Source organism: Mchenga conophoros, linkage group LG17, assembly GCF_057382185.1.
Source record: "Mchenga conophoros isolate Kocher_MC1m ecotype Shallow Benthic linkage group LG17, M_conophoros_male_GT1.1, whole genome shotgun sequence".
In the NCBI taxonomy this organism is placed as follows: domain Eukaryota; kingdom Metazoa; phylum Chordata; class Actinopteri; order Cichliformes; family Cichlidae; genus Mchenga; species Mchenga conophoros.
The window spans coordinates 28,424,271-28,436,423 of NC_140542.1; the positions used below are offsets into that span (position 1 = coordinate 28,424,271).

Here is a 12,153-nt window from a genome sequence, read left to right on the forward strand (position 1 = left end):
TCAACTTCTCTTCCACTGGTAATGATGAAAAATGACAAGTATCTTCCTAAAGACATGTGCCTCTCGTGGCTGTCATGCACTAGTGTCATCATGCAGTTTATGCAAACAAATAACACGCCACAAATCCCTAAGCTGGTAACCGGCATGCTGATTAGCCTTCGACTTTTTACACATACCCTGCCAGATGTACTGTTTTTGGCATGTCTGCAGGTATAAATGGATGCTTAAAAGATAAAGGCAGCTCAGTATGAATGCTATTACTGTCTATCGTTTTATTTTATGAAGTCACTAATTCTTAATTTTTGACAGGCTCTTGGCAGGTTATAATTAGCCTTGCAACAGGCAAACAAACAACTAGGAGGTTCATGCCTAAGCGTGTGTGTGAATTCAGCTCTAAAATCCTTTCCTCAATAACCCCTTTTATCATCTCATTAATCCTTGCTGTCCGTCCCCGTGTGCAACTATAAGGTAAAATTCTCCTATTTGAATATGTCCACCTCATCCTTCACTTCCGTTGATGCAAAAAAGCCAAGCCAAAGTTTACCTGAGGGTAAACACACAGGTGGCCAAGCCACAGAGTGCAGGCAGCTGATGGTAAGATCACGAGAGCGTGCTATTAGGGAAAATCTTTGGATTGTTTGACTCTCTTTCATCCTCTGAATCCGTCTTTCCGCCTCACCATCATCTCACCACGGCTTTCAAATGTAAGGCCTCATTACCTCAGACAAAGCTTAGGCAGTGTTAGAGCCGTTCCTCTAGAGCACACATTGCATTTTGCATGGATCAGTTAGGATTTAGGAAATTTAGTATGTATAATTATATTTTATATTTGTTTGTGTACAATAAACAATGTTGTCCCTCCATTTACAGGCAGAGGGTCTTCTTCATAGCATGTTTGCACCACCATGCTTCCATAGCAGCAAGTGTCTTTATCTGTGTTTTCGGGGCCTTCAGATCAATACAGTTCTATTTATAAAGCGCTGATTTACAATAGCAGTCGCCTCAAGATGCTTTATATTGTAAGGTGGAGACCCTACCTTAGTACAGAGAACAGCCCTACAATCAAACAACCCCCTCTGAGCAAGCATTTAGCAACAGTTGGAAGGAAAAAACCCCCTTTTAATAAGAAGAAACCTCCTGCAGAACCAGGCTCAGGGAAGGGCAGCCATCTACCTGATCCATAGTAAAGCCTGATCACTGCTGCATTGTTAAAATTGATACCAATATTTGGTGATTTAAAAATATATAGACATATTAGCTGATCTTTTCTTTCCTTATCGGATACACAAATTGGTTTCACTAAAATGTTATAGCTTTTCATGAATCTTACTAAGATGATGTGACAATGCTGTTGCTTTTGTGATATTTCAAGCATGTGATGCAACATCAGGAAAATCACTGTTTCATGCTGATAACCAGGTTAAAGAGTGTTTCTTCCATATCTTCTTTGGTTTTTTCCTTTTTAATTTATGTGTCGCTAGAAATGCTGATACCAACATACTGGCAAGTAGCTAATATTAGCCAATATATCGGTTGGGTTCTACTGAAGGGCACAACAGCATTTTATTGTGCATACTCTCCTGACTATGTTGGGATTATGTTTCTTTTTTTTTTTTCACATTTTAAGATAGTGTGTCTTGAAATTTTCTACCTCATTTATTTTTCTGTTTTTATTTATTTTTATAAATCTGCCCTCAGACAATGCCTAAAGTGTACCACCAACACACGGGTGTTTAGGGCAGTCTTTGTCTGCACTAAACCAAACACTGTGTGATGGCTAATGTTCCTTGCTGACACTGGAAATCTTTGTGCCCGTCTGATCGCTGGTTCATCTTTTTGACAGTCTGCTGCTCATAACTTTACAACAAGTAACTCTGGAAGTGCACTTCACCTGCTCTGAACTCAAACTCTGAAATCCACTGAAGACAATGAACTTTTACATCCTTTTCACCACTTTGTCCACCTTTGTTTAAACCATCTTTTACTCCCATTCACCTTACATGAATTGCTTTTTTATGTCTCCTTTTTACCGTATCCCCTTTTTGTTAACCTCCATGTCCTTCCAGCCTCCACATCTTACTTCTGCTCTTCCTTTCATCATCCATCGAGACCCCCTCACCACACCCTTAAATCCCTTTCCTATACAGTACCCCCATCTCTTAGAAACTGGATGACTCCTTTACCCTTTATCAAACTTACATATTGGAGTGACAGTGCCCAGCCAGAGAGTGAAAGAAGAAGAAAAGTAAGGCAAAGTGCTTCAGGAGACTAAAGGGGAACTACCCCTGAAGCACACCTCCGGTCTTGTTTGAAGCATGGGCTTCACTTGCTGCTGTACTTTCTTTCCTCAACTGTCTTTCTACATCAAGGAAAACTCTGGAAAAGGAAGGAGACACCGGGCCTTTTGAGGCACCTCGCTGGAGAACCAATTTCCTTGCAGTAGTCAGCAGGGTTCCGTGTTAAACCGGGACAAATAAGTATGGCTAAAACAAAAGAATAAAAATGCTGCTGGCTAAGCAGGCCGGGAGATCTTAAATTGTGTTTTGGTATTGTAATATTGAATTGCGGCGTTACATCACTTACTGCCTTGGGATGATTTCATTTGCAGTGCTACTGTAAACACTTTGTTCTTAAATGCCCTCCCACAACACTGTTAAAGAATAAAAATTTGGCCTTGATGAATACAGTATGAAGAAAATGCAGCTAATGAAACAGATGACTAATGCAGGGCAGGTTTTAAAAGCAGCATCCTTTGAATGATTTCCTTTTTATTTGCATGTAGTGAATATTTACATAGCACTCGGAGCAAATTACTAAACAAGGGGACTCTGCATATAGAAAACATACTTTAACCTTTTATCCATAATTAATGGGGTGATGAGTAATGATGATACTTAACCCTACGAAAGCATAAAATGACACAGCTGTAAAACTTTATGGTTATGGTAATGAGACATAATAGACTATAAAGGCTTAGAGTAACTGTTCCGACACATCACATATGTACCATGCAGCATAAATAGGAGCTTAAATTTCGATATCAAGTTACAACTTCCAATCGCACAGCTTTAAAATATAAATATTAAATCTGCACAAATTAGTGCCAGAAAGGCTTTTGTCATGTATACAATTATCTCCTTTTATGAACGACTCTTACGTGACATACATTAACGGTAAGTCCTTTCAAACTAGCTGAACATATTGGAAAAATGAATAAAGATTTCCTCTGAAAATTTTATTTTCCGTCACAAATATGCAATAGCCTGAAGAAAAAAGGTCCAAAGGGCCCCTGCAGTTTCATACACAGATAAACACGACAGGCTTGAGGGCAGCCAATTTATTGTGCGTGTCATTTTCCACAGCCCTTGGTGCAGATGTGCGAATAAAACATTGCAAGATAACTTTGACAGGAAAGAGAAAGAGGAAAGAGATATGACGCACTTGGAGATTAAAAGGTACTGCGATAATAAGGTGTCCTTTGTGCTGTGGGGCTTCATTTCATGTATGGCTAACTGTTTAAAATTTGTTATCGCATAAAGAAAACCATGCACAACATAGATGAAAGGAACTGGTGCCCACCATTAAAGATGAGGAGAAAAATAATATGAAATAGAAGAAACAGAATAGAAATGAGACAACAAGAATAAGTACACATGTAAGCTCTTGAATTCATGCAGAGGACTAAATGAAAGAGGAGCTAAATACATTAACTAGGCAGGGAAATGAATCATTTTTATCAATCAGGGTTAATCCAACCAAATGTGTGTATTAAAGACATCATGGGTCATCTTCTGGGAACAGCTTTAATCAAGTCAGCTCAGTGCCCATCAGCACTAATGCAGTTCCTAAGATTTTCTAATAATCTTTGATTGAATAAAATCATTTCAAAAGTATACCATGTAAACATCAGTCTGAGTTTACATTATGGGCATTTAGCTAGCGAGAAAAGCAAGACCAAAACAACAAACACACGGTCCTGTGTACAGATGGCTTCTTTTGATGGGGTCATTTACATGTATCCTGGTGCAGGCAGTGGACAGAACAATGCAATTTAAAAAGCCATCAGTGGATCGCAAGACAATCAGACACAAAATTACAAAATTAATGAATGCATCAACAAGTCAGCCACGCATAATTAAACTGAATCTGGCTGTCTTGACAGAAATATATTGTGTTTGTTCTACTGGAAATGAAGAGGAACTGTTTAGCGAGTAAATGTCTGCCTGAAATGAAGATGGACTGAAACACAGTTTGATTGCAAAAAGAGCATTATCTGTGTAAAGGGTAAGCCTTCTTGCTACCACCCATGATCTGGAAGGATGCACAAATCATTGGTGGCTGCTAGAGATACAGTCTCTGTGTTTTTATTACTAGCACCAACTGTCAACACCGTCGGGGAACTGAAATAAATGACTGGACCTGCTATCAAGCAGTCCCTATTTCATCCCATCTGCATCTGCTGTTCTCACTGAAAATAATATAAAGGTCTACAAAAGGTAGGACACGTGAGATTAATCTCTGAATTTTATTCTCTATAAAATGTCAAACAATAGCGATATTTGTGGGATAGCTGTGGGATATTTTTCACATGTATTTTTACTTTTATTATCTGAGACGCCAAAAGATTTGTGATATTCGCCACATCCTTACATGTTAGCAGAAAGAACCAGCAAAATTCTCTGTTTTTCTCCCCTTGGTCACTCTTCTGTATATACCGTACTTTCTGGACCATAAGCCGCTACTTTTTCCCTAGGTTTTGAGCCATGAGGCTTATACAAAGGTGCGGCTATTCTGTGGATTTTTCTTCCACCACTAGGGGGACTCTAACCAGAATTAGAATAAAAAACAAGATAGATGAAAAATCAATGCAAAGAAGAATACACTACTTTTTCTTTAGCAGATAGAACACGCACAACAAATTACCAACTAATTATTTTCAAATCCTCGCCCCTTCATCATGGAAACCACACGAAGAAGTTCGTATGATGCAAGTTTTAAGTTGAAGGCCATCGATCTTGCTATCCAGGAGGGAAACCGCGCTGCTGCACGCAAGCTTAGCGTCAATGAGTCTATGGTGAGACGTTGGAGGCGGCAGCGGGAAGAGCTCATGCAATGCCAAAAGTCGAGAAAAGCTTTCAGAGGACATAAAAGCAGGTGGCCTGAACTTGAAAATGTCCTGGAGGAATGGGTGAACACACTGAGAGCAGGTGGCCGAGGTGTATCCACTGTACAGATCCGACTGAAAGCCAAAACAATCGCCCGCGAAATGAATATTAAAGATTTCAAAGGTGGGCCGTCATGGTGTTTCAGATTTATGAAACGTAAAAACCTGTCCGTCAGGGCACGGACCACTCTCTGTCAGCAACTCCCCCCTGACTATCAGGAAAAAGTTGAAAACTTCCACAAATTCGTTGAAAAAAAGATACAAGAAAACTCCATCGGACCAGACGACATAATCAATATGGATGAAGTACCTTTAACATTTGATCTGCCTCTGACCAGGACCGTTAACAAGACAGGTGCATCATCCGTGTTGTTGAAAACAACAGGCCATGAGAGGACGCACTTCACCTGCGTTCTGGCATGCACGGCATCCGGACAAAAACTTCCACCAATGGTGATTTTTAAGCGCATAACTATGCCGAAAGAACAACTCCCGAAAGGCATAGTGGTCAAAGTTAACACCAAAGGGTGGATGATAGAAGGTCTAATGAAGGAATGGTTAACGGAGTGCTATGGGAAGCGCCCAGGAGGATTTTTTCACCGGAAAAAAGCACTGCTTGTTTTGGATAGCATGAGGGCCCACATCACAGATTCTGTGAAAGCAGCGATCAAGAAAACAAACTCCATTCCAGCTGTGATTCCTGGAGGTACAACAAAGTTTTTGCAGCCACTTGACATCAGTGTAAATCGGGCATTTAAAGCTGCACTACGGGTTGAGTGGGAGACTTGGATGACAAGCGGTGAAAAGTCATTCACAAAAACTGGCCGCATGCGAAAAGCATCCTTTTCTGATGTCTGTCAGTGGATCCTAACAGCGTGGAGTGCTGTGAAAGAATCCACCATCACCAATGGGTTCCGAAAGGCTGGACTGCTGCGCGAAGAGAGCGGCGCACCTTCAGAGCCAACTTCACCGGAGGATGACAGTGACACGGAGAGCGAGACTGATGGAGACAGATGTGATGAAGCGCTTCTGAGCCTGTTCAACTCCGACACTGAAGAAGACGACTTCATGGGTTTCAGCGAAGATGATTAAAGTGACATGTGGTTTCAAATACAGGAAAAATGGAGGTAAATAAATAGCGGTTATTTTCTCTTGGTTCTGTTACGTTTTAATCAGCAAAGTTGCTGCCGTGTTAAAAGGCATTGTTCGGAAAGAATCTGTTCAGGTACATACTTGTACATTTGCACTACAAGATTGTTCTGTACATGCAGTAAATATCTATTTTTTCATCATAGATATCTGCGGCTTATAGCTGGGTGCGGCTTGTATATCTTTTTTTTTTTAAATTTTTTAAAAATAGAGCGGATGCGGCTTATATACAGGTGCGCTCTATTGTCCAGAAAGTACGGTAGTTTAGTTTCATATATTGGGATTAATCAGTCAATGAAGCAACTGCAGCAGCAGTTTATTTATTTTCGATTCTTCTCTGTGTTGCTGCTTTTCAGGTTAGTTTATTCTTCGTTTACCACTTCTTCTTTTTTTCTAACTGTGAACATATACTGCAGTTTTCACAACATACCTTGCCACATACTTAAGGTAAAAGAGGACGACAAAAAGGCGTGTTTTGTACTTGAAGCACGGAAGAAATTATAAAGTGTAGCACTAAAAACCTGGAGTTTAAACCTCACTTCATCTTGAAACAGTAGCCAGTTTCTAATGAAGATTACTACCAAGTGGAGAGCAGAGAGGGAGTCCATTTCAAACTTGGCAGAACACCAGAAGGGGGGAGGCGAGGCTAAAGGGGCCACATGTTTCACGCCAACACTGGTGTTCTGAAAGATGGTGGGCTGGGGCTGGAACACACCCAGCTACCTCTGTGCCCTCTCAAGGTTGGCTGCTGAGAGGAGTGGGAAGAGCCTAAACCTTTGCCCCCTGCATCATCCGGTGTCCTAATGTGACGCTGACTATCTGCACTGGCTGCAATCTAAATGAAAATAATTCTTCTCTGTTACTGAAAGACATGGTGAGGAATTTTATCATAGAAGAAACTAATACCCACCAAGACCCAGATGTGACTCAATTAGATGACACAAAATTAAATGACCTTCACGGCAGAAAGGTAAAAGATACCCACCGGCAAGGAGGAATGTGATGAGGCAGGTTTCTTTTGGCATGTACAGCTTTAAGCGCGAGCCGCTGAAGACGTATTCTACCACAGCCTCTGACCGGCCAGCCCTCTGCAGGAAGGGCAGGAACTGCTTGGCTTTCTGTGTCTCCTGACCAGCAAAGAAAGAAAGAGAAATGGCATCGTCAATTTAAGTCACAGCTGGACTTTTTGAGAAGGAATAAAAAAACCAAAACATTTCAAATTTGAAATAGCTATGTAGACAAGACACAGCGTAAATAGGTTAATAGACAACATAATGTGTGTGCTTAATTCAGATATTTTTACACGTCGATCAGATCCACCCAATTAAAAAAATAAATAAATAAAAAATACTCTCTTTTCCCGTTTCAGTCTCTGTTCTCAAGGGTGAGTCACTAGCTTAGTGGTGTGCTTGGGCCAAAATTACAAGCAGAGCCAAATCATGTGTATTGAAGCCGGTTCAGTGATGTAGTGGCGGCGGAAGATTTGTAAACGATAAAAAAAAAAATATTTAATATGAGTCTACTCCAGGCATGAGCATGTAGGCACAACAGACCAGTGAGTCACTGCCCAGTGTGTGGCAGTGTGGACATGGGAGTAGGCACGAAGCCTCAGAGGAAAGGACGGAGCTAAAACGAGTAAAGTCAGAGCGAAAACATGTGTTCTCCCACTGTTATTGCGAGTTTATGCGAGGGTCAGAGCGGTTCAAAACCACAAATATCAATAATCCCGTTCCTTTTTTAGAGAATGCTACACTAGACATAAAGCAGCAACAGAAAAGACGGATGAGAAAAACCATGCAACGCGCGTCACCGGGGTTTTTGAGTATTCGAGTAAAGGGTATGTGCTTCAGTCATAAGATGTACCACCTGAACTGCACCCACTGCAATCCAAAATAACCCCCTCGGTGGGAGACGTCAGAACTGCACGCTTGCTCGTACACACATTTACAGCACCTGCAGTGTGTGGGCTGTGCAGTCTAACTTGGTTCCGAAAAAGAAAGAAAGAAATGAAGAGACATGGGAAAGGAGAGGACCTCATTATGCAACCTTTAAAGGCATGAGGTGAGTCAAGTGCTGTATCTACTCTCCTCCCACTACCTCTGTACATCTCCTACACAATACATTTATAAACCCATCCTTGCTCTATTTGTGACTGCATCCCACTCAATGTACATAATCCCTTTCAGTAAACCTGTACCACCAAAGGATGCTGACGTATAGAAGCGTGTAAGAAGTGTGTGAGTGCTTGTGTGTGTGAGGGTGCCCGTGTATGTCCGCAGTTGCATGTAGGCGTATACCAAATTAAAAAGAAAAAAAAAAAAAAAAAAACAGCGTGAAGAAAGTGGATGGATGCTGAGGTGTGGAGTTGCAATGTTGCTATTTTGGTCCTTTTATTAGAATGCTCATTACATTAGCCTAGCCAAACAACTGTGCATGTGCATGCACGCGCGTGCGCTCACGCCCACTGGCATCAATCCTAGCTGGTGCTGCAAATCATGCATCTCTTATTTGAAAGTGACAGAAATGCTATAGAGGGGCTCTGCACAGCACTCATGTGCATGTCACACATAAACACATGATGGAGCACAATCGCGCTAAAAATGCAAGGACGGCTACGACCTTTGTGGGCTTAATGGGACAGAATTTAACGAGTGTGATGTGCAATTCTCTGTGTGGCCTATAATAATTTTCTTACTACTGTTATAGTTAATTATTGAGCACCTCCCCGTGCAACCACTTCCAAGTCATTGCCACATATTAAATGTGGTCAGTTTAGCCAGTTAAGTTGGGTGGAGGTTTATAAGCAGGAATTGCATTAAACCTCCCAGATGAAATATAAGAGCTGCTCAGTCAGCACAACAATTCCCTGTCATAATTATTTTTACAGGGACTGCCGGTAATTTATTTGTGCTGCTGACACAATGAGACAGGGAGCCTACAATGATGACAACGTAGAAGAGCAAAACATCTGAGAGCACTTATACACAGCCACATATTAATGACTTATTAGCCAGACTCTGAAGTCCAGTTGGCGTTAAAGAGCTTTAATGATTCGTTCAAATGCATCATTAGAGCAGAGCTTATACCCTCACTGGCCACTTGGTTAGGTATAGCTTTTTAACTACTGCTCGTTGCCACAAATATCTAAATCAGCCAATCACATGGCGGCAACTTAATTCATTTAGCTATGTAAACAAGGAGAAGGTGACTGAATGGGGATGAAAGTTGATGTAAGTCACGAGACGGGCTGGTGTGCGTAATTCAAGAACTTCTGATCTACTGGGATTTTACTGCACAGCTACCTTTGGGGTTTAAAAAGCTTCCATGTGAAAGCAGTAATTTAAATAGCCAACGTTAATTTAAGGTATGCAGAAGAGAATATCTGAAGAGACAATACAAGCAGTTGGGCTACAGCAGCAGACGACCACACTGGCAGCTCCTGACAGCTATGAACAGGTAACTGAAGCTACAATTTGCACTGGCTCACTAAACAGAAGATTGGGGGGGTGAAAAGTTACTTGGCTCGGTAAGTCTTGATTGCCTATTGTGCGATTCAGGCAACAGGAGGGGAGAATTTGGTGTAAACAACATGAAAGCATAGATCCCTCCTACCCTGTATCAGTGGTTCAGGCTGCTATTCTATGAATAGAATTTTGGGCACACTTTGGTCCCTTTATTATCTTTTATGACTACAGTGTTCCCATCTCCTGATGGCTGCTCCCAGCAAGATAATGGATCAAGCGACAAGGCTCAAATCATCTCAAACTGGTTTCTTGAACATGATAATGACCTCCACAGCCACCAAGAGAGAACCTCCAGGATGTGGCGAACAAATCTGCACCAACTGTGATATTCCATCATGTGAAAATGAACCAAAATTTCAGAGGAACGCTTCTAACATCTTGTTGAATCTGCGCCAAAGAGTGAAGGTAGTTCTGAAGATAAAGAAGGATACAACCGGGCATTAGCAAGTGAACTTGAAGTGTCCAATGAGTGTGTCTGGCCAAATCTATATAAACACAGTTGTCTGCAGATACAGAATAAACTGGGTAACTGCATCACAGCCCATTATAAGATAAATAGGCATGATTTTGAACTGTGAATCATGCAAAGCTACTCTAGAGTCCAAGAATAAAAATACAGAATCTATGAGTAAGAAAAAAAAGAAAAGAAATACAGACTAATTAATTTAACAAAATGTCTCTCCGGAGCAAACAAGAGTACTACAATAGTGAGAGAGACAATGAGGTGTTAATGTTTCTGAAGTTCAGTTTCCACTTGTTAAGTGTCTTGTCAAAATCTATAAGAGACGGGGAGTCGACAAGCACAGTGTTTAGAATTTTGCTTCTATACACACAATGGGTTTCAAATGAGGCAATCAAAATGTGATTGCTTTCAGCTTTAATTAAAAGGGTTTAACAAAAAGAAGAATTAACCCTTTCAATTACAGCCATTTTTGCATAGTCTGAATCCTGTACTTAAAAGCAATCGGACAAACACAATCATAAATGAAAGGATGATTGCCATAAACTCCACATAAATAAAACTACATATCTTTAATGAATAAAATACAAAAAATCTATTTTTATATTAAAGTGAGCGCGACAGCGACGACAGGGTGAACAGAAGACAGAAAGACGTGATGATAAAAATTTGAAAAACTGCGAGGAAAAATGCATGATTTTTAAAAAGAAAAGAAAAACAGGGGGGGAAAGTGCACCAATCACCCATCACTTGTTACTGAAATACTTTTCCTCACACTGATGCTCATTTGGTAAGCACTCTCAATCAGGCTTCATTAGCCAAACGATGCCTCTATCAAGCCCCTGGGCACACGTAAACAAGCTAGGACCAAGTCTCGCTGATGATTCTATTAATGATGCTGCATATTTTTAGAGAACACTTATAGGGGTGAGTCAAGGATTAGAGAGCGTCTTCTGAGAATCACTGGCCTGATGTATCTTCAGGTTGTATGCAAATGAGTCTGCATGACTACATGTTAATCAGCGTACATACATTTTTATTCCGCTTTACACAGAATCTGCCAATCTGTATCCATTTATACACAAAAACATACTCACCCCAGAGATGTCAGCCACTCTGTGGATGGGAACCTCCTTCTTGCTGTGCAGCCCTTTCCCATTTTTGATGGCCCTGCAGTAAAAGGGTTAAGCTATAAACACATGTCTCTCAAGCATAGCTCAATGGCTTTATTAGATGGAAAAAGCATAAGACTGGAGGTTTATTAGACCTGGAGAAACAAAAGCTCTTTCTTTGTCATCACTGTAGATACATGGAGAGCTACTGTGGATTTGTAGAAGTAGAATATAAATTCATTCAGTTTTCTTTCCCTGAACTGCCATTACAGCACAACTGAAAGCACTAGTGGGAGGATTTTTTTCCTCCTCTCAGCCAGATAATCTATATGTTTGAGATGAAAAGTCAAAATGATGGCAGAAGAATAATAATGGAAGAAAAATTACAGTTATACCAGCGAAAATGAGGAGAAATTGAGAGATGCTTTTATAGAGAGTCAGCTAGCAGTTTTTAGTGATGGTTACCACAGCTCCAGGGACAAATAAAATGAAGATGGCCTGAGGCTGCAACTGCGAAGTGGGGGCGAACATGCCACAACTGGGTCACTGGGAGCCTTTAAGGATTGACTGTGTACATTCATATGAGCATGTATACATGTGCATTTAACAGCCAGGAGGAGGTTCCTTTGAAGGCTCTGGGCCACTAGCCTTGTGCAGTGGAAACTAAAAATAAAGTCAAGGCCACAGAAAGAAACCTCCCATCAACTCTAATAGAACCCCACCAGGGACAGAGAGAAAGGGAGA

At 40.9% G+C, this 12,153-nt stretch overlaps 1 protein-coding gene across 1 annotated transcript in view; it reads right to left on the bottom strand.

Moving 5' to 3' along the window:
* Positions 1-12,153, bottom strand: part of snd1 (staphylococcal nuclease and tudor domain containing 1) — a 176,454-nt gene that overhangs the window by 120,856 nt on the left and 43,445 nt on the right. Inside the window, exons 14-15 of the mRNA XM_085251073.1 lie at positions 11,395-11,467; positions 7,299-7,440 (exon numbers count right to left, since the gene is read on the bottom strand). Coding sequence (XP_085107199.1) covers positions 7,299-7,440; positions 11,395-11,467 — 215 coding nt within the window. The remainder of the gene's footprint in view (positions 1-7,298; positions 7,441-11,394; positions 11,468-12,153) is intronic.